Source organism: Mustela putorius, unplaced genomic scaffold, assembly GCF_011764305.1.
Source record: "Mustela putorius furo isolate JIRA1106 unplaced genomic scaffold, ASM1176430v1.1 tig00000640_pilon_pilon_pilon, whole genome shotgun sequence".
In the NCBI taxonomy this organism is placed as follows: Eukaryota; Metazoa; Chordata; class Mammalia; order Carnivora; family Mustelidae; genus Mustela; species Mustela putorius.
Window position 1 is genome coordinate 734,644 of NW_025421432.1, and position 24,445 is coordinate 759,088.

The 24,445-nt window shown below is 35.0% G+C and overlaps 1 protein-coding gene across 12 annotated transcripts in view; it reads right to left on the reverse strand.

Annotated features, from left to right (window-relative positions):
* PPFIA2 (PTPRF interacting protein alpha 2) overlaps positions 1-24,445 on the reverse strand; it is a 496,304-nt gene that overhangs the window by 10,481 nt on the left and 461,378 nt on the right. For 8 of the 12 annotated variants that reach the window (XM_045082940.1, XM_045082946.1, XM_045082945.1 and 5 more), the window contains 6 exons: positions 23,553-23,634; positions 19,637-19,837; positions 12,259-12,321; positions 10,741-10,770; positions 9,005-9,198; positions 4,533-4,630 (listed from right to left, as the gene is read on the reverse strand). In XM_045082940.1, coding sequence (XP_044938875.1) covers positions 4,533-4,630; positions 9,005-9,198; positions 10,741-10,770; positions 12,259-12,321; positions 19,637-19,837; positions 23,553-23,634 — 668 coding nt within the window. The remainder of the gene's footprint in view (positions 1-4,532; positions 4,631-9,004; positions 9,199-10,740; positions 10,771-12,258; positions 12,322-19,636; positions 19,838-23,552; positions 23,635-24,445) is intronic. The other 4 variants (XM_045082943.1, XM_045082942.1, XM_045082950.1 and 1 more) reach the window with 1 other exon arrangement.

The window sequence follows — 24,445 nt, forward strand, 5'->3', positions numbered from 1 at the left end:
TATAAATGAAATTGTACAATATGTACTTTTGTGTCTGTGTCTTTCACTCAATATGGATTCATCTGTGCTATGGAAAACAGAATTCTCCTGCTTATTTTCATCATTACTTAGTATTCCATTGTACGATTATGCTACAATTGATCCATTCTACGGTTGATGGACACTTGGCTAAATTCCACTGTGGGTATTAAGGATAGTACTGTTTTGAATACCCACAGGTATACTAAATCAATTCTACTCTCACAATTTAAATCTCCAGTGGCAATGTATAAAAATCTGCATCTTTACCAATACTTTGTATTTTTCATATGTTTTGTTTTATTTGCTTGTTTGTACCTGTTATGGTAAACCTGTTGTTGTTATAGATTGAGTTGTGTCCCCCCAATATTCGTATGTTAAAGTCCTAATCCCCACTACCTCAAAATGTGACCTTATTTAGAGATATGTTCTTTATTGAAGTAATCTAGTTAAAATAAGGTTATTAGGGTGGGCCCCTATCCAATATGATGATTTCCTTCCAAAAAGGGGAAAGTTGGAAGTAAGATATGCACACAAGGAAAACAACATGCCGATTAAGGCAGAGATCAGGGTGACGTGTTTAAAGTCAAGAAACATCAAGATTGACAGAACACCACCAGAAAGTAGGGGAGAGGCATGGAACGGGGTCTTCCTCAGAGCCCTTAAAAGGACCAACCCTGCTGACATCTTCATCCAGCCCCAGAACTATGAGACAATATATTTCTGTTGTTTTCCAGAAAAAGTATAAAGAATACTTTGGGAAATACAGTAGCTTTTTTTCTATTGAAACTTTAAGACAACCTCTACTTTTAAGAGTATTTTTAAGTTCACAGCAAAAGTGAGCGGGAAGTGCGGTGTTTCCATATAGCCCCTGTCCCTGTAGACGCACAGCCCTCCTGACTATAAAATTCCCCACCAGCGTGCTCCATTGTTTCATTAGGCAAACCGGCATTGACACCAAGTCCACAGCTAATATTAGGGTTCATTCTTGGTGATGTACACTCTACAGGTCTGGACAAATGTATAGTGACATGTATTCATTATTATACTATCATACAGAATAGTTTCACTGCCCTAAACATCCCCTGTGCAACATTTATTTATCCTTCCCTCTCCACTCAACAGGCAACCACTGACCAATTGTTCTTGTGCCCATAGTTTAACCTCTTCCAGAATGCCATATAGTTGGAATCATGTGGTATGATTCTTACAGTATAATCATGTACTACTTTTCTTTCAGTTAGCAGTATGCGTCTACAGTCCCTCCCCGTCTTTTCACGGTCTGGTATTTCATTTCTTTTTAGCCATATTGAATCTTTATATATAGATTAATTCACATATTAATTTGAATCATATGGCCTATCATTAATTACTTGGATTTTCTATATATCTTTTCCAATCCTTATTTTTTTTTTCATTTAGTGAGGAATATGTGAAGAAAGACTCATAATGCCCACCTCCCAGTCTTACTACCATTTTCCTGTTTCAGCCAAAGCAGAATGAATTTCTTTAGGGAGAATGTTTACTGTCTCCCTTACACTTATGGGTCTTTCTTTCTTCATGTCTTCAACAAGGCAAAAGACTTTAATACTCTTTACTATATAGAGAAATTTTATAGTACACACACACACACACACACACACACACACACACACACACATTCCTTCACTGGTTCTCCATGGGTCATTCCTAAAGTATATATTTTCCTCTGAGTTTTCATTAGCTTGTTCCACTAAGGTGTTAAATCTCAGAAAATGGGATATAAGTGGGTTAGTATTATACTGTGGTTAAATTAACAACTGCTGTTGATAACAACTGATTGATTCAAATGACTGGCTGCACTAAACTTGCACTTCAGACACTGGGCAGGTATGGCTGACAGCATCGGTCTCCAATTGCCTTCACTAAGTGCGGGATTTTTTAAAAGTAATGCTACAACCATTTTCTCAAAAAATAACAAAACTGCTCAGTTTTCTTTGCATGAAGTGGATCTGTAAGTAGGAAGAGCTTGTTCTTTTCTAGAGATGGGCTTATATTTTGACATTTGAATTTACCGTATTTCTGCAAATCTAGACAAAACATTTGTATTTACCGTATTTCTACAATATATCTTTATTAAAAATATCATTGCCATACCTGTAGCTTAGAGTCCTCAAATTTATAAAATTATGAATAGAAAATAATTCATTTACTTATAAGGTGAAGGTAAATAAAGCACTAATCTAAACCTTATTCCTTCTGAACAGCAAATTGCTGTTTACAAAAAAATTACAGCAATTTGCTGTTTACAAAAAAAATACAAAAAAATTGTAAATCAGATTCCTTTCTATAAATCTATTTTTAAGAAAAATTTATGCCCTGACTTTAAAGCTTTTTGTAAGGATCCTCTTGACCTCACCAATAAATGGCTAGACATTAGTGTTGACTGTTTCCTAGCAACAAATTAAATGTTAGTACATTCTTGATATTCACATGGTTCCCTCATTTCAGAAAGCTGTTTATTAAGGTCAAGGTTAATTAACACTTCAGATAATAACAGAGACCCCTCGTTAGCATCAAGACTTATTCCTGCAAATGTCATTGGATCAGTTACAGGAAACAGTGGCTATTTACGATCTCACTCACAGCCTCCTATCATATGGAACTCTGTGTGTACAATCCTAGTGAATCACAGCAGTTTTTCTCAGGGCTATGCTATAACCAGTAGCTGCCAAAAACTAAAACAATATTTGGTATAGGGCCAAATGGGTAATTTCTCCTTCTCTTTTACATCTACCTATATATGAAACATCCCATGTGGTGAGACCAAGCATAATAAAATCTAATTGGAAAAAATACTTAAGAAAGAAAACTAGAAAGTGGTTTCCCATGGGTAAAATCTATTTGTGTGCTAAAACATCTTTTGTTAGGTCAAACATAGACTTCTTTCTAAGGTCTTTCTTTGATCAATTCATTCCCAAATTTCAATTCAACTGAATGACAAAGTACTGAAAACAATTTGCAATTTCCTGGGGCCCCAAAATAAAGTGAAATCAAACAGCTCAATTTTGATAATGGAAAAACACTTTCTTGCTCCCAAGTAATGAGTCAAATGAACTGTTACAAGAAATCCATTGTGTGTCTATCTATTCTCCAATGAACCATATATAGAAAAATATATTAACCAATCACCTTCACGTGCATTCAAGCCCATTCTACTAGAATTAATGTGCTGTCCCAAAACTGCCAAAGATAAAAGTAATTTCTGACACTGTTTATCACAAATGAAAATGATAGAAGTCTAAGATAATCCTAAAGAATGAAACAGCACTAAACTTGGATAGGAAGGAAAGGGTAAGGTAACATGCAGCACATACTATTTTCATATTTAAAGTGAACCCCCCAAAAAAGTGAGCCCCAAAGAAAGTGAGGATGAAAACTGACTCATGCCTAACTATGAACAGTTAATGTACAAACACTTCTTGAATTTGATGAAATGCTCCCACATATCAACCCTTGGTGAAGAGTAAATGGGAACATTGCTTGTATCCAAAATCTTCAACAAAAAATTTGGTGATATTTCCCTTAATGAGAAATTTTTTCCTTTGAAAAAGTATAAATGGACCTAAGTGGACTGCTGACTTTTACTGAAAAAGACCCATAGATACCTATACCCAACAATGAAATTTTCTTTCAACAACAGTAATAAAAGTAAAGTGGTGCCTAATAAATATAGGATCTAAAATGTTCTTTTAAACAATTCTTTCCCCTGTATATTAAGGTACTTCTCAACATTTAGAGGATTAATATTAAATATAATACTTTTATAATCTGTAATATGGAGTGTCTTTTCTTATTCAAATCAAACCTTTTTGTACACACAATAATTGCAGCAATTAGCAATGCTTCTAAATCATTTCTTTGACTTAACAATTATAGCTAAAATTATTAATGGATTAGTCTCATTTATAGAGGTAAAATCTCTGTGTAGCTTCTATATAAAATTCCTGTATAATTTCTGTAACCATAGTACAAAAATAAAATTTCTAAGCACCGAAAGAAAATTCAAATGCTATAAACCAAAGGTGAACTGCTATAAATAAATTATATACCATATTTCTCTGAATCATATGAGAATGTTCTATTAAAACTTTGACAAAAATATCTACCTGAAGATATCTTTAGGACAAACAGACTGTATAATTATCAGGTTAAAAGGAGTACATCTCAATTTATTCATTTGTTCATGTTTCATTTGTTCATAAGGGTGTCAACACAATTTTTTAAAAATTCAAGAATACATTCTAGATGGGATGGATATTCACCTTATAGAGTGATGCTATCTTTTTTATGTTTATGTTTAATGTTTCCTAAAAGCAACAAAAAAGAAATAATGATGACACTATTCTAACTAGTGACATAAATAATTATGCTCTTTAGTGACCTTGTAACATATAGAGCATTTGGGGTTCATAAAAGTGAAAGCTAAAAATCCCAGAAAAAAAGGCATTTGATATGAAAGAAAGATATACTACCTTTGATTTCATGTTGGCTTGCTTCCCGTCTTCTTTCTAGTTCTTTTCTGTCATAATTCAACCTCTTTAAGCACATAATTCCATATTGTAAACTTGTTCTGTTATTTTTTTTAAAAAAAGTAGAAAACACATTGAATTTATTCAGCAGATAATAAATGTTCTTTGATTAAGCATAGTCAACACTATGCACTACTTCTGAGGGCAACGGAGTAACAAATTACATTGGTAATTAAATCCTTTAGTACTGGTGGGAAACAAACTACAGTTATTTTAAGCACATGTGTTTCTAAAAAGTAAAAATATTAATTTCAAAATAAGAAAACCATAGTCTTGAAAAGAACTGTGGATTATGTTGTCCATCCATTTCTTTTTCTTCCATCAAGCTATTTTGACATTATTTGTAGACAAATGAACACTTAACTCATTTGGAAAGAATTTAAAGCCACTATTATGATAAAAGGAAGAAATTTATAAGAAATGGGTACTTTCTTCTTAAGCTGATGAGAAAAACATATAAACACGTGAATAAGTTAAAGTTAGACAGGGAGCCACATACCAAAATGAATAGCTACCCCCCTCAATGCTACAGAATATGTGAAAAAAATGAGTCAGCGGGTAATGAAATTCTGTGTGGAAAGGATATTGTGGAAGAGTAGAAAACTGATCAGATCCTTAAAGGTCAGGTAGCAGAAAAGGGGTTATTAAAGTAAATGCAGCGCCTGAACACAGGGTTGCCAATGAAATTTTAAATGTGTGGTGATAGTGAGACATACTGTACAGGGTTGGAAATCCATGCCAGAAAATAAGGAGGAATATGATTCCATATGGAGAATCGGGTAACATAATGGAAAGCCTGAATTCAGCCTAAGTGTGGAATACATCTAGGTGATAGAGAGCTGTCTGGATGGTTTTTGCAGCAAAAAAAATTGATCATAATTTTTTTTGTTTTTGGTTTTGGTGTAGGAAGATTAACCTGGCAGGAAAATCAGAGATGGGGAACATAGGTAAACCTAAGGCTAGGGAAATCAATTAAGGGGTCAATGCTGTGAAAATAAAGGGCACAGAAAGGACAATTGCCATGAGCATACAAAGAAAATCCAGATACTAGAGATGTTCAGAGAGAAGAAAGAAGACATGGTGATATTAAATATAAAAGACGTGAAAGAGTACAATAGGAAAAAAGAATTTCTAGGCTTCAAGAGTAAAGAGCTTTGTTATTAGTGATTTCTTGTTTAGAAATACACACAAATTTAGCCATACACACTGGCCAGCTTACACCCAAGCACTGGATGCATTTCTAAGCCTTCCATTTTAATAAGAACAATGCTGAGTTAAAATATTTCAGAATCAGAAGAAATGGGAAAAAATCAAAGTGTTATGGGCTGTATTATGTTCCCTCAAATTCAAGTGTTCAAGCCCTAATCCTCAGTATTTCAGAATAAGACTATATTTGAAGATAGGGTTTTTAAAATGGTAAATCAATTAAAATATAGCCCTTAGGGTGGGTACTCTTCCAGTCTCACTGGTAGGTGCTCTCATACGAACAGGAAATTTGGGGGTGCCTGATGGGTTCAGTCAGAAGAGTGTGTGACTCTTGATGTTGGGGTAGTGAGCTTGAGCCCCATGTTTGGTGTAGAGCTTTCTTTAAATGATTAAATACTTTTTAAAAAAAAAATAAGAGGAAATTTGGACATGCAGAGAAACTGGGAAAGTACACACTCAGAGGAAAGATCGTGTAAAGACACAAGAAGAAGTCAGCCATCTGCAACCCAAGAAGAAATCAATCATACTGACACCTTCATCTTGAACTTCTTGACTCCAGAACTGTGATCAAATCAATTTCTGCTATTTAAGCCACACAGTCAGTGGTATTTTGTTATGGCAGCCCCAACAAATTAATGTAGTGGGAAAACAGATAACACTGATGTAATAACAGCCACAGACATCAGGTAGCTTGAGGTTAAACCAATGGTTCTTGGCTCATTTCTGTCAAGTGTTTATCAGTAATATAAAATTGTACTATAAGGAGGATATATATTATTACATCAATGTCTACTATATGGAAAGCTGGGCCATAACGACAGTGGGATGCTCTATGCAGTCGGTTCTACCTGCTTTAGGTCAGAACTAAGCATAGCATAAAGATGAAGCTCGTGTATTTCCCTGAACCAAGAGAACCCCACTGTTTCTGTAATTTTTATTTAAAAAAAAAAAAACCTTGATCAATGTAATAATCATTTTTACTATAATGTAAAACAAAAGTCAATCAGTGAAGAATGGGAAACAGCTGCAAATATGTAATCAAAGATTCTAATATTTGAAAATCTACTATAACCACATAAAATTTGAGTTCAAGGAGAGGGAACTCACTGCCTAATAATGTGTATATGATAGGGTAATTGGGAGTCCTACAAAGCTGTTCTTTCTATTGAACAGAAATCATTCACCCTACTATCTACAATTATTTGAACTAGAAAAGCACATGTTCAACAGAGCAAATATTATTCTTCCATCATGTAATAATATCAAAACAGGAAAACTAAAGTCTTTCCTTATCCAAGCTAAATATCTTTAATTTATTCAACTTTTCAGGGTGCCTAGGTGGCTCAGTCAGTTGGGTGTCTGACTCTCAGTTTCTGCTAGGGTCATGGTCTCAGGGTCATAAATCAGGATCATGTCTCAGGGTTGTGGGACTGAGCCCCACACTGGGAGTCAAGCCTGCTTAAGATTCTCTCTCCATCTCCCTCTGCCTTCCTCCTAGCTTGCATGAGGATTTACTTGCTCTCTCTCCCTCTCGTTCTCTCAAAATAAAAAAAACAAGTTAAATTAAATATATTTTAAAAAATTAATTTAACTTTTCCACTGGACTCTTAGCACTTTATCAATAACAATTTAATGCCTATATATTAATACAGTTTCTTATTGTCATCTCACCATATGGTAGAACTTCACTGAGTCTGACAATAAACACAGTCTAAATATGTCCTGTAAGCCATTAACCAAACCTGAGATTTTTATTCTAAATATGTCCTGTAAGCCATTAACCCAAACTGAGATTTTTGTGCCAAGTATAAATCATAACTTTTTCACTTGATCTACTTCTAAATCATGGATTCCCATCCAACATTTTAATGGTTTCTAAAAACCACATCACACTTATCTCTACTAAATTTAATCCAACAGTATCAACAACTGTATTAAGATTCAAAACATCTCCATAAGTTTAATTGAAGAGCTGCAATTATTATCTCTTTATCCTAATTTTATGTCATCAACGTATCTGATTTTTTATACCATTTTCATTTTAGTCGCTAATTAAATGTTGGACAGGATGTGAACAAATAGGGGTTTGCAAACCCAAATCATCTAGATTTATATTTATTAATTTATCATAATAAAAAACTACTTATGAAACCATAAAACAAACTCAACTATAGAGAACAAACTGAGGTTGATGGAGAGAGTTGGGTGGGGGAAGGGTTAAATGGGTGGTGGTATTAAGGAGGGCACTTTTTGTGATGGACCCCCGTGTTGTATGTAAGTGATGAACCATAAATTCTCCTGAAATTAGTAATACGCTGTATGTTAACTAACTAGAATTGAAATAAAAACTTAAGGGGCACCTGGGTAACTCAGTCTTTTGGCTCAGGTCATAATCCAAAGGTCCTGTGATTGAGCCCCCACACTGGGCTCCCTGCTCAACAAGGAGTCTGCTTTTCCTTCTCCCTCTGCTCCTCCCCCCTGCTCGGTGTGCTCTCTCTCTCTCAAACAAATAAATAAATCTTTAAAAAATAAATAAATAAAAACTTGAAGTGAACAAAAAAGAATCATAATCCAATCGACAATTTCTCACATAACCTACAAAGATATCAGCATGACACTTATGACATGGTATTATAACAAGCTTCTTCTTCCCCCCAGATGGTAAACAACTTGAAAAAAGAGGTTACATCTTATTCATGGGTCCTTATGGCTGTCTCACAACTCATTCAGTGTTTTTTTCTGAAAATTAATGCACAAATAAAAACATTAAAAGATTTATATGAAAACAAAGAAACAGCTTCTTCAGAGAATTCCTTCTCAAATTTTTTCTGATATATACCCAAATTATATAATTTACAACTATATGTATATTTATAGAGTTGAAACTGACTTAATTTTATTCTTAATAAATAATTTCCTAATATAAAAACATACACAGATACAAATCACAAATATGGAATTTCTAAAAGATACAGAAAAAAAGTTATATTGCGTTGTGTATATGTGTGGTTCCATAAACTTTGAGCTCATAATATGTACACACCTCTGTATTAGATAGTCACTGCAATTTGCTGCATGAAAATATGTGCCAAGTATATGCACAGAGATGTTTTGAATAGCATAATTCTCTATTTCTTAGACATCTTTTTGTTCTAGTAATATATACGTTATTTACTGTTTCATTTTAATTACTGTTTGAAAAAACCTACCGATGGAAGCTATCCACCATTTTTAAATGGACGCGAAGATCTTTTTTTGTTAGGTGATCTAACATTCTTGCATCTACCAAGCATTCCATAAAATAACTTCTGTATTGAGGTAACCCCAGGCTGGGAAGCCATTCATTTCCAATCCACTCGTGGTTCATATCTCCATAAGCCAGAGTCTGTAGAAAAACCGGACACTAGAATTGTTTTATAGCAGTCAAGTTTCTTAGCCAATAAAATGAGATGGTAATAGGAGGATATTGCATATTCTTATAACTGACATTTAATTAATATGCTATATGGGAAAAAAGCAGAAATAAGACCTAGCCTTTAAGTATTTGACTTAATTGGACAAAATGGAACTCTGGGTACATGGATCGTGGCACCTGCTTACAGAAAATGATTGTGTTTGTTTTGTATTCTCAGAAGAAATTACATTCTATACAAATATACATTTTTAAATTAAAAAATAGAATTAATGGTACAATATAAACGCTAAGCTTAAAGATTCTTTGTATAGTTAAATTTATTTAATTTAATTGATTTTTATCTATCAGCTAATACCCCACCATTTCCTTCTCTTGCTGTGGTATAATGGCAAATCTCAAGGTGAAAATAGAAACTTTGGTAAACAAATAGAGAGAGGAGCAACAAGGGTAAGAGATTGCATGCAGTGTGGACACTGTTGCTATCTAGTGAAGCATGCAGACAGGGTCCATAAAAGTCATTGGAAAGAATCAGTCTCTTTTAGGTATACAGACTCTGTACTTAAGAAATAGGGTATCATCAAAAAACAAAGACAAATACTCTAGTTACTTAATGTAACAATATGAGTGAACTCATCTAACTATTGTTCATGATAGCCAAAGTGAAAACCAAGTCAACCATCGCCTTTAGACCAATTATTAAAAAGGACTATCACTACCTACTAATTTTACAGCATCTTTTATTCAGTTCTTTACGTTACAACCAAGTCACACTTGTAATTATAACATGTATTTCTAATGGAAGTCTCAGGGGCTCCCCTTCTTTTGTGTGTTCTTAAAAAGGATGAAATTCTTACCAAAATCAAACTCAAATACCACCCTAATTTAATGCATGTTTAAATATAGGTCCTAGTAATAACTACCAAATTTTCCTCATTAGTCAAAGGTTTGAATCAGATGCGCGATCACATGCATTAATTCTTTTGGTTGCATGTCATGTGGAAATGCTGAAAAATGTGCAGCTTCCTTGCAAACACACATGCTTGTTCAAAGTACAGATTCCTGTCTCATATAGTCATCTCAGTTAATGGAAGGGGCTTTGGACCTGCAGGCTCAGTGTGGACACACAGCCTTCGACCCCAGACTGCCCACACTTTCCATTATACTTTAAAGCATAAGTTTCATAAGGTTTTTTTTTTTTTTAACACCCCCTTTTATATCCAACTTGAATGATTCCTGATTAAATATATTCAGGGGCAATTTCAGAGAAATTTAAGTTACAGTTCATTCTTTTGAAAAAGAAAGAAAATTTCCCTTTCAAAGTGGCCAGATATGAAATGATATTCATTTTCTTTGCAAAATATGGAGATTTAAAAAGACATATAGAGTATTAAACATAGCATATTCAAATATACGTATAAGCCTAACTAACCTAAGCTAAGTGAAGATTTATAATATTATGACATACTACAGTTTCTTTATATCCTCATAGCATACTAAATGATATTGTTTTAGAGCATAGGAATTTCCTACCTGGGCCCAGCTTCCTTCCTCAGATTCTTTCTGTGTTAGCAGCAGGGAATGATTAATAAAGCAGATAAATATAAATTAATCTCAAATGAAGACAGTAAAAATTATTCTAGCGGAAGCAAAACTGTTTGTTATTGAAAATGCTATGACTTAACTAGATAAATACACTGATCCTTTTTCAAACCCACAGTAATCAATTTAGCAGTTCAATGGCAACCACATAGTTTCTAGTTAATTCCAATTAAACATACACACATATGACATATGGACTTTTCATGATACATTTGATCTGGTCATCCCAAACTTTTTTTAATTCTTAAAAGTATGTTATTTTCCAAATGTCAATGTAAAAAAAAACCTACAATAAAAATTCCTGATTATATACATACAAGTATACAACACATGTAAATGTATACACACACACATATACACACACACACAATGAAATAAAAATCTAACAAAGTAAATTAATGAAGTACACAAAGTAACTGTTTCCCTCTAACAAAGCTTTGTAGTAATCAAATAGATTTCAGCAACAGTCAACAACAAACAAAAGTAAACAAGAGTAAAGCCCAACAAACTGAACTAGAAATATAGTTAGAAAATGACACTGACATTTTTATCCTTCATAAACTAGATAATCAATTTTTCACATACAGATACAACCAAAAGAACATTAAATTAAAAGCAGCTGCTAAGAATAAAATGTATGACATACTCAGCTTTGTTATTTTAAATGAAAAATGATTATATGTAATATTATATTTTTAAAAGCTGACAGTTATAATCAAAGTCACTAAAAATTTCTTTAAGCCTGTGCTTCGAGTATCAAATGAACAGAATTTTCTGGAGGGGTGGAGTTTTAAGTTCTGTATTGGTAAAGTACAAGAAATTAAATGATTATATTTAAAATGAGTCTTCGGGGCACCTGGGTGGATCAGCCGGTTAAGCATCTGACTCGATTTTAGCTCAGGTCACTATCTCAGGGTTGTGTGAGATTGAGGCCCACACTGGGTGGTCAGTGAGGAGTCTGCTTGGGATTCTCTCTCCCTCTCCTCTTCTCTCTCCCTCTACCCCTCCCCTCTTTCCCTCTCTCAAATAAATAAATAAATCTTTTTTAAAAAAGAAAAAAAAAAGGAGTGTTCAATCGGAACTTTTCTATTACATGTTTAATTGGGTTTGAGAACATGCATTGCCTGTGCATACGCCCAATACTAAGAGATAACGGTTAGTAAAAATTCCCCGTGTTGCGAAATGGATAAATAAGCATTATAAAATCCTTGATTATTGTTTGCATATTACTAACTCTTCCGATATTAACCACATTATGATCATCTAGCCCTGCTTCATTTACAATGTCCAAGCACAGTAAAATGAAACCTTAATGAATAATGTTAGTTTTCATGCATTTCATTAGGTAAACATACCCATTACTCTGATCTGTCATACACACAATAGCTCTCTCATCCCAGTAACAGTCAAAGGACTTTTCTTCATGTTTAACAAAGCCGTAAGACTAACCGTTTTTGCTGGAGCGGCCAGATTTTCCATTTCTTCATGGGTCACCCAAACGTTGCCTGAAGGCTAGGGAGGAGGCCCGGCGGGGGAGCAGTGGGGTCCACAGCAGGGAAGCAGTGGTAAAGAAGAAAGGCAGCAGAACTGTAAGTTACCAGTCCCAAGGCAACGGGACAGTGCTCCTGCTTCTACAACATGCACAGGAGAGACAGCATTGCTGGTCTGCTCACAGCTTCCTTTTTCTTCTACTTAAAAAGATTAAATAGAAAGAGGGATGCTGTGAAGCTCCTGTGGGATAGATTTACAATGATGCTCCTGTGATTATTAATCAGGAAAAAGGACAGACCAAGATTTGCATTTCAAAGGTAGGTAGCTAATGGATCCATTTATTTGTTTGTTTTTGTAATCATAAAGAACTGATTAAATTTGATCTGTAGAGGAATGTATTTACTTTTCTTCAGAACACAAAGGCACAGGTACTTTGTTGTGCAATTACCAGTATGTCATTCACAAAAGTTTTGATTCTTCCTTGTCCTTGAAAAGAGAAAATTGGTGGTCAGTACAAAGCGGAAGAAAGCATTATCATCACCTGTCTGGAAACTAGTATCAGCTTTTCCCACACGATTTCTCCCTTCTATAATTCCTTAAGTATGCTGTTTTCCTATATTCTTGGAAAGGAAAAGGAAGTGAAATGCTATTTTTAATTTAAAGACTATTTTCTTCAACCTTACTAAATGTTGTCAGAAATTACAAAACCTAGGATACCCAATTACTCAGCAGTGCCCTATACCATTATAGAGAAGAACATGATGTAAAAGGAAATTTTCCTTTTTGCAGGCATTATTCTTTATAAAGTCTCATTTGCTTTCTAAATAAAATAACCCATGATATTTGCTCTATACTGAATAATGCACAATTTCTAAACCAAAATCCAGTTAGTAACATACAGATGTGACATATTGTTGATGGGAATGGTTACTGGAACCACTTATTAAATTTCACCGTTTCACTGGGAAATCCTTATGAACATTCCAAGGATGTCCAAGTATGTCCATCGTATAGTTACAATGGAATTTATATCCTATGCATTGTGTATTACTTGTTTTGGAAGGGGTCTAAAATCGGAAGTAGCAAAATTGATGCCCCAACAAAAGCCTTCACTGTAACTCTCTCTGGCCTCTTCTACCAACACATTGTACTGTTTGAATTTTCCTCCTATTATAAATTATGTAATTGAGTATAATTTGAAAAATAACAACATATAAACTAAATTGATGAGTATAATTCAATATAAGATAAATCTCATTTATAAGAGAATTATATATATATGAGTAATGCATAATACATAACATATATATATAATAACATATATATATATATATATGTAGTTCCATAACAAAGGGAAGTTATGCCCCAAATTGTCATAGAGCATACTTAAGAAAAATCCCAGAGGACAGCCATCATATTTGTAAAATTTATATGTGCAAAATTCTCATTTTCCATTTTGAGGTTTAGGGTATATCTGAATTTTTCCCTACAAGATAAAACTATGTGCACCTAGAAACTATTTTGAATACTGGAGTCACCTATGTTATTAAGAGACCCTCCCCTCTACACCCAAATTTTGGAAATGGTGCTCAATATAAACAGTCAGAGGCATATGGATATATGAATCATTAAATTACAGAATAAATTGCTTTTATTAACTTTGTGAAGAGGGTACTATACTAAAAAGAACTTAACACTCATGTGTCACATACCCTTTATACCCAGTGACCACAGTGGTCCACCCGAATGGCTGTGCTGTTTGTTCAAAGTGAGTTGCTGGAATGATTACCTGAAATTCACTTTAGCCAGTCTCATTTTATAATGATTTCTGTAGCTTCTATGTTAATTGTGAATCCAAATAATTAAGACCTCCCTCCGTCTATAGGAAACTTGACCAGTATTACCTCATACTGGAATTTGTACATGTATAATCCCCTCCAGAGTTTATCTTAAAGTCTATATTGGTCGGTCTATCATGAAATTTTGGAACTGGCAAGATGCTGGAAGCCAGGGTTTTATCTGTAGCTTTACGTGCAAAATAACATATACCGAGGGCAATACCGAAAGCCATACTCTAAAGTATGGCTGGCAAACTTTTTCAAGTTGTGTGTTGTTCTCTTCTGATCTGTGGTTTTACCTGTGAGGAGCACTGTCTGTTCCAGAATCTTGTAAAGTAACTCATAAAATAGCTTTGGCACAACACAATGGTTTAGGCATTGTCAAGGTTTCAACAAGTTGATTTTATAAGCAAGCCCATGCACTGTAAGTCAATTATTCAGATTTCTTTCTCCTCATCACCTGCTAAAGGTTTGGAACTTTCACCTGGGTAAGTCATAAAGGGGTGCTGTAGAGCACAAGCATTTCAGTGAAGAGAGTATCTTAGAGAATAGGTAGAGGGCCTTCATGGCTATGCAAATGCAAGGTCAGCAACTGACAGTGCTTGCCTCCCTCAATTTTGTATTTGACCTGCTTTGATTGCCTCATCTTAGTCCCATCAGAGAAGAATATGTAGATAGTATTATCAAATGAGAACTAGGAGGAAAATTCCTAAAGGATGTTTGGATTAAAGCACTTGCCTAATTAAATCATTCAAGAGAGAGTTACAGCATAAAAATAAATATTAAAATTAGCTTAACATATAACTCATGAAAATTAATTATGGGAAAATAATCACTTCTCTTGCTGGCAGAAATAGAAAATAAGTAAAGCAGCAATATCTCAGGATAATCCTAAACCTTATCTACCTGGAAGTCATTTCTGTTACTTCCTAGATCATTTTGCAGTAGTATTCTACTTGGTAATTGAGTTGCAAAGTAAATAAACTTGACATTTACTTTTCACATTCGAATGGCCCAGATCCATATTTCTCCCCATCTGATTTTATGTTTCTCAATATAAGAAAAGAAATATTTCCATTATATGAAGACTAGCATTTGCACAATTGCACCTCACTTTATTATGAGGTTACTAATAATGAAAAGGGGAACGAAAGAACTGGAAGAATGCCGTAAAAGAGAAGAAAACAGGTCAATGCAGGAAGCAGCAGGGTGTACTAAATCATAGCATATACTCTGGGGCAAACCACAAGGCGGTGTGACCTTAGGCAAGTCACTTAACCTCTCTGTACAGCAGTTTTTTCCCATCTTATACAAGAGATGAAAAAAAAAAAGTACCTATCTCATAGTGTTGTTGTTGTGGGGTTTAAGTGAGTGATAACACGTAAAGCACTTCCAACAGTGCCTGACACTTAGGTGTCCACTGATGTTGGATATCATCACAATTTCATTAGAAATTTACTATAATTTCTTTAGAAATTTTATTGAGCAATATCCACTCCAGTAAATCTTTTGTTTCATAAACGCTCTTTGTTTCCCATGTATATTGTGTTGACTGATGTCTATTTTATGCCATACATTTCTGCTTGAATTTGCTGAATTCTGTGTTCCCAAACCCATTTTTTTCTACTGCACTGCTTTTTTAATTAGGCAGTTTAAATAAATATAACATAAAGTAAAAATAAAAGTTTCATTCATATTAATTCTGAGTTGAATTACTTGGAAAGACAGATATTGGCAAATCTGATAGCACGTTATCAGTGAGATACAACTTCATCAAAGTCTGGGGAAAAGATTGTAAATGTCCAGGAGGATCCTGCACTCAAATAGCTTGTTCAATATCTCAAAATTATCACTTTAAAAGGAAATTCAAACTAGAAAAATTGAAGATGTTTTATGGATGAAGTTCTAAGAGATAATGTAGAACTTCAGGCATTGGAATTGTACTCAAAGAAAAGTCCTAAGTGTTTCATCTAAATTTGCAAGTGCCTGAGCATTTACATATTTTTATTGAAGATAAAATATTTAAAGCATGTACTTATTCTCTATGACATCCCTCTTTAACCAAATATTTCAAAGAACTGGTATTTCTATCCCGATTCTATTAGGTAAGAGACTTTCCACAACAGCAGCAGCTCAGAAAAAATGGACAGAAAGCTGCAAAATTAGGGCTGACCCAAGAAAGTAATAAATGTAAATATTAGATTTTCTTTTGGGTGGTCTGGCCCATTTCATGCAGACAGGAAAGGAGGCAGAATCAGATAGAAGTTCCATTCAGTTAAAAAAAAAAAGTCTAAGTAAATAACTTTGTCTTCTTCTCTTGAAAATTTGAGGAAATAAGCAAGATACACCTGACTGAGGAACCCAAACTCAACCTGAACACAAAGAAACACATGTATGTTCTGAAATAATTACACTGTTCTGGGAGAAATGATAACATCCCCAAACTGGGCTCTGCATCCAGCATGGAGCCTGTTTAAGATTTTCTTTCTCCCTCTCTTTCCATCCCTAACCCCCACTAAAAAGAAAAATAAAATAAATAAATAAAATAAAATGTGAATCCTAATATATAATCTTAGGTGATAACTTTAAGATGTTTTTGTCTTCACTTTATGTAGTGGATTCATTACTAAAAATTTATAAGCAAAGCAAATCATATTTAAAATGTATTAGATATGAGTAAATATTTCCATCGTGGAGTAAAAGGAAGAAAAAGTATTCAGTAGATCATTTTTAAAACAAATAGATACAGGGGCGCCTGGGTGGCTCAGTGGGTTAAGCCGCTGCCTTCGGCTCTGGTCATGATCTCTGGGATCAAGTCCCGCATCGGGCTCTCTGCTCAGTGGGGAGCCTGTTTCCCTCTCTCTCTCTCTGCCTGCCTTTCCATCTGCTTGTGATTTCTCTCTGTCAAATAAATAAATAAAATCTAAAAAAAAAAAAAACCAAATAGATACAACTTATTTTTTATGTAACTTGTATCAATATTTGGTAAAGGGTATATATCCTCTCTGAATAAAGAATTTTTACACATTAGTAAAAAGAGGAATATTCCTGTATCCTTTAGAAAAATGGAAAAAATTACCAATAGGTAATTCATTTAAATACTAAACCAATATGCATATGAAAAAGTGTTAACTTATATATAAAAGGGCTTTTGACCTAAACAAATCTTACAAATAAAAGATACAGTTTGTGTGTAAAAAAAAATAAAAAAATAAAAATAAAAATATAAATTTAAGCAAGGTAACAATATTAACAAAATGATGAGGAAAGGTTACACAATACAGTCTGGCCATTAAGATTCAAAGTAATAAGCCTATAAATGCCCTATACATATATGTTGCTATGGAAACAGTTTATGCAACAGTATAACTATGTGTGTATCCACTATGGTATTGTGAATACAATGAAAATTGTTAAATAAGCAAAATGTCCAATATTAGGGATTTGGTTAAATACATTATGGTATTTCCATGAAGGAATTATGCAGCAATTAAACATGATACTATAACTGTATATTAATAATATGAGGAAAATGTTCATGCTATACTAAGTTTAAAAAATACACAAAATAATAAATGATGCAAAACAATTTATCTTTATAAAAAGATAAAGGAAACAGACTGAAAAGGTGTCTTATCCAAAAGGTAATATTAAAATTAATAATTTTTAATAATTAATAATAGATTAACTTTGAACTGTTAATTCCTTTTTTATTCATTAATTTATTTCTTTTATTTTTTATTAATTATTTTTATTAACATATACTGTATTATTTGCCCTAGGGGTACAGGTCTGTGAGTCATCAGGCTTACATACTTCACAGCACTCATCATATCACGAACCCTTCCCAATGTCCATAACCCAAATACCCTCTCCACCATCACCCCCAGCAACCCTCAGACCGTTTTGTGAGATTCAGAGTGTCTTATGGTTTTTCTCTCTCCCGACCCATCTTGTTTCTGTTAAATTTTTTTTGAAGCCTTATTCAACCAGAAATGGTTTCCCCTTCTTTGGAACTTCACAACTCTTTGCTTCTGCCTAACATTAAGAAATTAAACTATCTCATCTACTAGTGTTGAGCAAGTCTTACTTTCCTTACACAGTTGTCATCACTGAAGTCAAGGCCATACAGATTTCATAACCTCTGTAACAGCTGATAGAGTGACTTGTACAATCACCATTCTTAAGATGAATGTTTATTGATTATTCTCTACAATTTGCCTGGCAGTGAATTAAGGCCTGGGGACCACGGAAAACTGATAATATTCTTGATTGGCTAGAATGGAGGATAAATTAAGAGAAATTTTTAATTAGTTTTTATAAGTATATGGAGTGGTAATGAGGAAGGGAAGTAAACCAGATCTGAGTTTGGTTTACAACATCTATTTTAATGGCCTACTCAGCTTTTATGTCAAACATATTCTGTATTATTTCTTAGCTTAAGTAATACGTCAGCTATAGTATGCAACATTGTAGACATTTAAAAATAATGTTATACATAAGGTTTGTTAAATTATATCTTTTTTATACACCTTACTTAGAAAGAAGTTAAAATGGAATTACACAAGAAAGATAAAACCTTTTTCAATTTGACCTGGTATTTCTGGCATTAGAATCTGGTATACTGGGAAGGAATGTAAAGACAGATACAATAAGCATGAAGCCAATTCTTTCAGACTGTTGAAGGTCACAGAGAAAAAGCTATACTCAAGTTTAGTTTTCTGTCTGAAAACTGCAATAAAGTAATACCACTTTTCTATCTTTTATGCACATCTCAAATTTACCTCATTCTTCCATAGTTTGTTATTCTGCAATAAGACATGGGGCCAGAGAAGTTCAGTTAACATCAGAAATCATATGCTTTACCAGCAAAAGGTACTATATAATTCAGCAATGGACTAAAGAAAGAATGAATATTATTTGGAGTCGTTCTGAGTACATGAGTTTCTCATCTGGCAGGCATTTTCTTTTAGACATTTTGTTCTGTTCTAGCGTTAGGGTAGGGACAAGATTATGAGAAGAATAGGGATTTACACAGGAGAAACAAAGAGAATTTGAAGAAAGGTCTTCCACTTGGTATTTATAAAATACCAAATATCTGCATAGTTGCATAATTATGAAAACTGTGTAAGAAGAAGTGAGTTCGGCATTGCATCTTCAGAAAGCACTAATGCCAACATCTCATCTCCTGTTTTAAAGAGAGCATCTTAAAAAAGAATGAACTTGGGATCCAGTTCCCTGGGAGAAAAACCCAGAATTCAGTTAGAAACTAGCTCAAACATCTATCTTGGTCGCAGCCTTCCAGTCTGATCAGAATCACAGCTCCTCACTTGGAAACCTATTAAAAGTAGCAGCAAGGTTAATGAAGAGCAAGCTAACTCTCTCCAGAATAATAAATGCTGACATTGAAATGTATGCTGCCACAGTTGGGCTCTGTGGACTTACAATGGCTGCTTTTTGCCCAGCGTTGGGAGAGGGAGGGGCAGAAACTGACTCACAGTTCGGGATGTCGGAGGAGCTGAAGGACTTGTTAGGGAAACCATCTCTTGGATTGCTAGTCGCAGCTTTAAGCGATGCAGGGGATTGCTGATACCAATTTCTCTCTGGATCTCAGTGTCTGATAAAGCAGACATGATGGCACCACTTTTCACGTTGGCTCGGCAGGCTGCGACGTACCAAGCAGGCATTCCCAACCAGAGCTGTTGGATAGGGAAATAAATACACACACAGATTATACTGACAGTTAATAGTGTCTCTTATGTGCTAGGCACTGTTCTAAGTACCTTACACATATGAACTCTTTTACTGCCCAACCCCACAAGATAGAAGCTATTATTACTTTCCCCAGATGACATAGAGGCATAAAGGCATTAAGCAATTTATTACAAAATATCAGCTAGGCAGTATGGAAATAAAGATTTGACATTGAATCTCTACGGTGAGCAATCTAACAACTAATTTATATTATTAGGTTGAACATGATAGCTGCACATCACCAAATCCATCCCTGCCGCCTTGGATTTAAGGACAAGAACAGCTACAAGCTGCATTTGGTAAAGGCTCTCTCAACTTTTTTAATGCATGAATTCAATTTATCAATCTCCTTTGGAATTCTGAGGGCAAAGGAGTTCTGGTGCAGAAAGAGACAGCTTTACCACCTCCAGTCATGTGATTTTGATGCAAGCATGTACTGTAGTTAAGCCCCATTTCTCACATACCTACCTAGAGCATGCGATAGTTGTGTGAATTTAAGTTGATGTTCTGCATGAACAAAGTTTTGGAGGATAAAATGACGTGCTAAAGGAGGAGACTAAAGTTATAAGCATCTGGAAAACTTTAAATAAAGAAAGTAAGAAAATGAATAATGCATTAGAAATTAGGGATTCCAATTTTTCAACTTTGCTATGATGCTCTAGAAAGACAACGGAATCAGTGCACAGTGTCTGCTCACATCTTAAGTGATGAGTGAACGCCAACTCACATGGGTCGTGGTGTAGCATTTGAATTAAACACATTTGAAAAAGGAATACTCTCTCCAATTTCCCTTCCTCCCATCATGAGCTGTGAATAAGAAGCGGGGCATATGCAAGTGAGCAGTTTAAATCTTGGTCTTTAAACATCCAAAACAGTGATTTTTTTTTTTTTGCACTATTTTATTTGTTGATATGAACAGACTTAGCAAACGGAGAGAGAACATGAGTGAGAATAGTGAGAGTTAAGAGAAAGAAGAAAAGCTATAAATCAGCAAAAGTCAATGCCTAAATCTCTGGACCAGAAGGCTAGGCTCTAATTGCTTCTGTGGCACTGGTGAACTTCTCTAAACCTTGGCCTTATGTTCTTCATTTGTAAAACAGAGATTCAGCTCTATTACTTCTAGCTGTGGTAAGGCAGCTTCTAAGCTGAGTCCCAGGGAGTTCCTCTTTATATTTCTGCTTTTGTGTAATCCTCTGCCTTTGAGTTTGGACTGAAATCAGTATCTTATTTCTCACGAAGAGACTACTGTGAAAGTGATGGGATGCCACTTTCCAGATTAGATTACAAAATGAGGGTAGCTTCATTCCTGCCTCATTCTCTCCCTCCCTCCTCTCAGTGCCCTCTAGCTCTGGCAGAATTCGGCTGTCATGTTGTGCACAGCCCTGTGGAGATACCCACGGGGTGGCGGGGAGATGATGTTTCCGACCAGTCACTGGCAAGGAACTGAATTACAACTGTGAAAACCACAGTCAACTTGGAAGTGGATTCTCTCCACATCAAGCCTTGAGATGCCTGCTAATCTGGCTGACCCCTTGGTTGCAGCCTCGTGAGAGACCTTGATTAAAAACCCAAGCTAAGTCATGTCTAGATTCCTGACCCACAGAAGCCATGAAGAAAAGAAATGCTACATTTGGGGATATTTTGCTACATGGTAATAGATAACTAACCTAGATATCCTTTTATTTAAAAAAATTATGTCGTATGAGGACACTACTTGTCTCTATAGGGGAGACAAACAAACCAAAAGCCAAATCTTTGAGTCAGTGTGGCCTGGACTGTGACTTAAGATAAAAGACAAGACAGAGGGGAACCTAAATATAGCACATGACTGAAAAGGTCATACTATCTTCTAACAGGTGAGGTACAAGGTTTTGACCTCACCTTGACAGACACCATTAGATATGATGGAAAATGGGAGGTGACTTCTTAGTTCACAGACTCAAGTTGTTCAAAATAAATAAACATCTGAATATACCTTCACTGAACCCTAATGGTTTTTCACCCCTCCCCTTTTTAAAGATATTTAGACTTCTATACTGAATAATATTACCCAAAGGACTGCCCATCCATTGTTTTCAGTATCATCCCTAATTAGACTTTCAAAAAGTTTCTGGTGTGGATAAATGGTGTGTGAAGCATCAGACTTAAGTTTGCACATCATTCCTACCAGGCTGTGCACGCGTGGAGGCGCTAAAGGAGGTGAAACTTAAGGGCTCTCCATCACTGGCTCATCCCTCTCATTCATCTTGTTTGTTCCATTTTGTAATTTGAGTCACTTTAGGAAGCACATTACGAGCAATTTCTGTGTGCTCAGGATAGGTTTAATTAGCACAAAACCTCACCGCCTGTCATTTCCTAGCTCCTTAATGTCGGTAAGGCTTTTTTCATTTTTATCGAAGGGTTTGTTCATCACTTGCCAATGTAGCAGCTAACCCTCTGTCAAAGTGTGGCTCATTTTAATGGAGTGACACTGAACAAAAAAACTGCTATCAATTTTGAAGTGTGCTTTCTTAAGCATGTTGATTTATAATTGATTTTTAAAGTATCGTAATTTTAAAAGCACATTTGGAAGCAGCAGCTCTGAAAAATCCCTTGACATGAGAGAATAAAATAAAGCAAGACACAGGCTTCTTTCACTCAGTCCGAGAAAAAATGCAAAGTATGTCTTAATCTATATAAGACTAGTTTTTAAACTAAACTGGGTTTTAATTTTTCCTCATTGATTAATTTGTTAGCTTTGGATATGATAGGATAATGAAAGTCAGGGATTTTATCATCTCTAACCACTTAAAACACTTAAAACACTTACAACAATGGGTTCCTGGAGCCTCTGCCAGGCAAGAAAAGCCCATTTTCTTCTTTGCCCTGATCCTGGCATCTCTTGGCACCTGTCAGCAGCCCACATTAGAGAACTGAATAGAAAAGGCTGTGAACACTACTACTATGTGGTATGAAGGGGTCTTTTGTGGTCAAATGTGTGTTTCCTTCATTGTCCCAGTCTGCTTCTGCTGCCCCCCACTCTGCTCAGGTGTTATTTTTATTTTTCCCAGCCCCAGTGTTCTGTAGAAAGTGCTGAATGTAGATCTTGTTTTATTGTAACACTCACTTTAGACCCAGAGGGGAACAAGGGGACATATTATTCTCTTGCTTTATTCCAAACAGCTAAACCTAGCTGGCCTCTAGGCTTTGGAGAATTAGGTTCTGGAATTAATTTACAAGCAAAGGAATGGTTGGTTCTCCACACAATCAGGTGACAGTGATCTCTTGGGTAACACAAAAGTGTTGTATACAAAGATGGTTCTTCTCTGTAACCTGTGGATGAGGAAGAACTCTGGACTGATGGATGGGGACAGATGTTTTCTTACAACAACAGATACGTGGCTTAATAGCTGTCTTTTCTTTCTCTGGACATGAAGATGGTGAGATTTAGAGAAACTTCTTTTTATCACACGGGGCTTCCTTCTGCCCCAATCACAGGAATGTTTCAGAGTTAAGATCAAAATAATGCCCACAACTTCCTGGATAAAGCAAATAGCTCTTTTATAAGCTACTCCAGGCTCCTGGAAAGCTGTGACTTCTAGAACCCATCCTTACCTGTATCGAGAAAAAGTATCAAACTGAAAAGATGAATTTAAGAGCTTTCTGGTTTCATTCTCTTACCTCGAGCCATGCAACCACTGTGGGCCCATCCCACTGAGCAAAAGGTAATCCCTTCCTCCGAGCTTCTTCCAGAAGTTCATGCCTGAAGTACACAGCAAAGATTATTAATTAGGTAGCATGGAAAAAGACAGTAGCGATTATGTTTAATGACAGTATTTTTTAAAAACCAATAATCTTTTACACGCTTTTTCTGAGATAATGCAGAATAACAGAATTCTTCCTTCCTTTTAGTAATACATGGAAATCACCAAATGATATTATGAGTGAAACACTGACATCTAAAAATAATTTCTTCCAACATTTATTCCCAATATTCAAACATTAAGTTGTTAATGGACTGAGAAGCTGAATTCTTTTATCAGCAAATAGCTTATCTCTTTAACAAGAAAATGGCCCATATATGTATATTCAAGCATACATCATGGGATCTAAATGAGGCTTCTTCCATCTGCCTTGCTCACTTCTCTTTACAACTTCAATGATAGAGAAAATGTCTGTATAGAGGCAGTAGGTAAATTTGGTTGTTTAGTCCCATTCAAGACATGTGCTTCATTTTAGTATGCTCTTCAGGTCCAGGTAGCTATATTCAGAGTTTTTTGTTTGTTTGTTTTTTAATCTAGACTATGAAATTACCTCTCACTTAAAGAGAACTCAGAGGGAAATTAACTTCTATCACGAGAAAGCAATGTAAGGTGTGAAATTCAATACTACATTCCTTTTCATTTATAATCACTCCTGTTTTTAATGAAAGTGAAACACCCCAATGACAACAAATGGTTGCTTCTGATAGCAAAATGTTGTAAAGAGCCTTGACAAATGCATTATTAATCACTGTCTCTACTACTGAGCCTTATAACGGACATCCATTTGCAAAACCAATTTGAGTCGTTCAT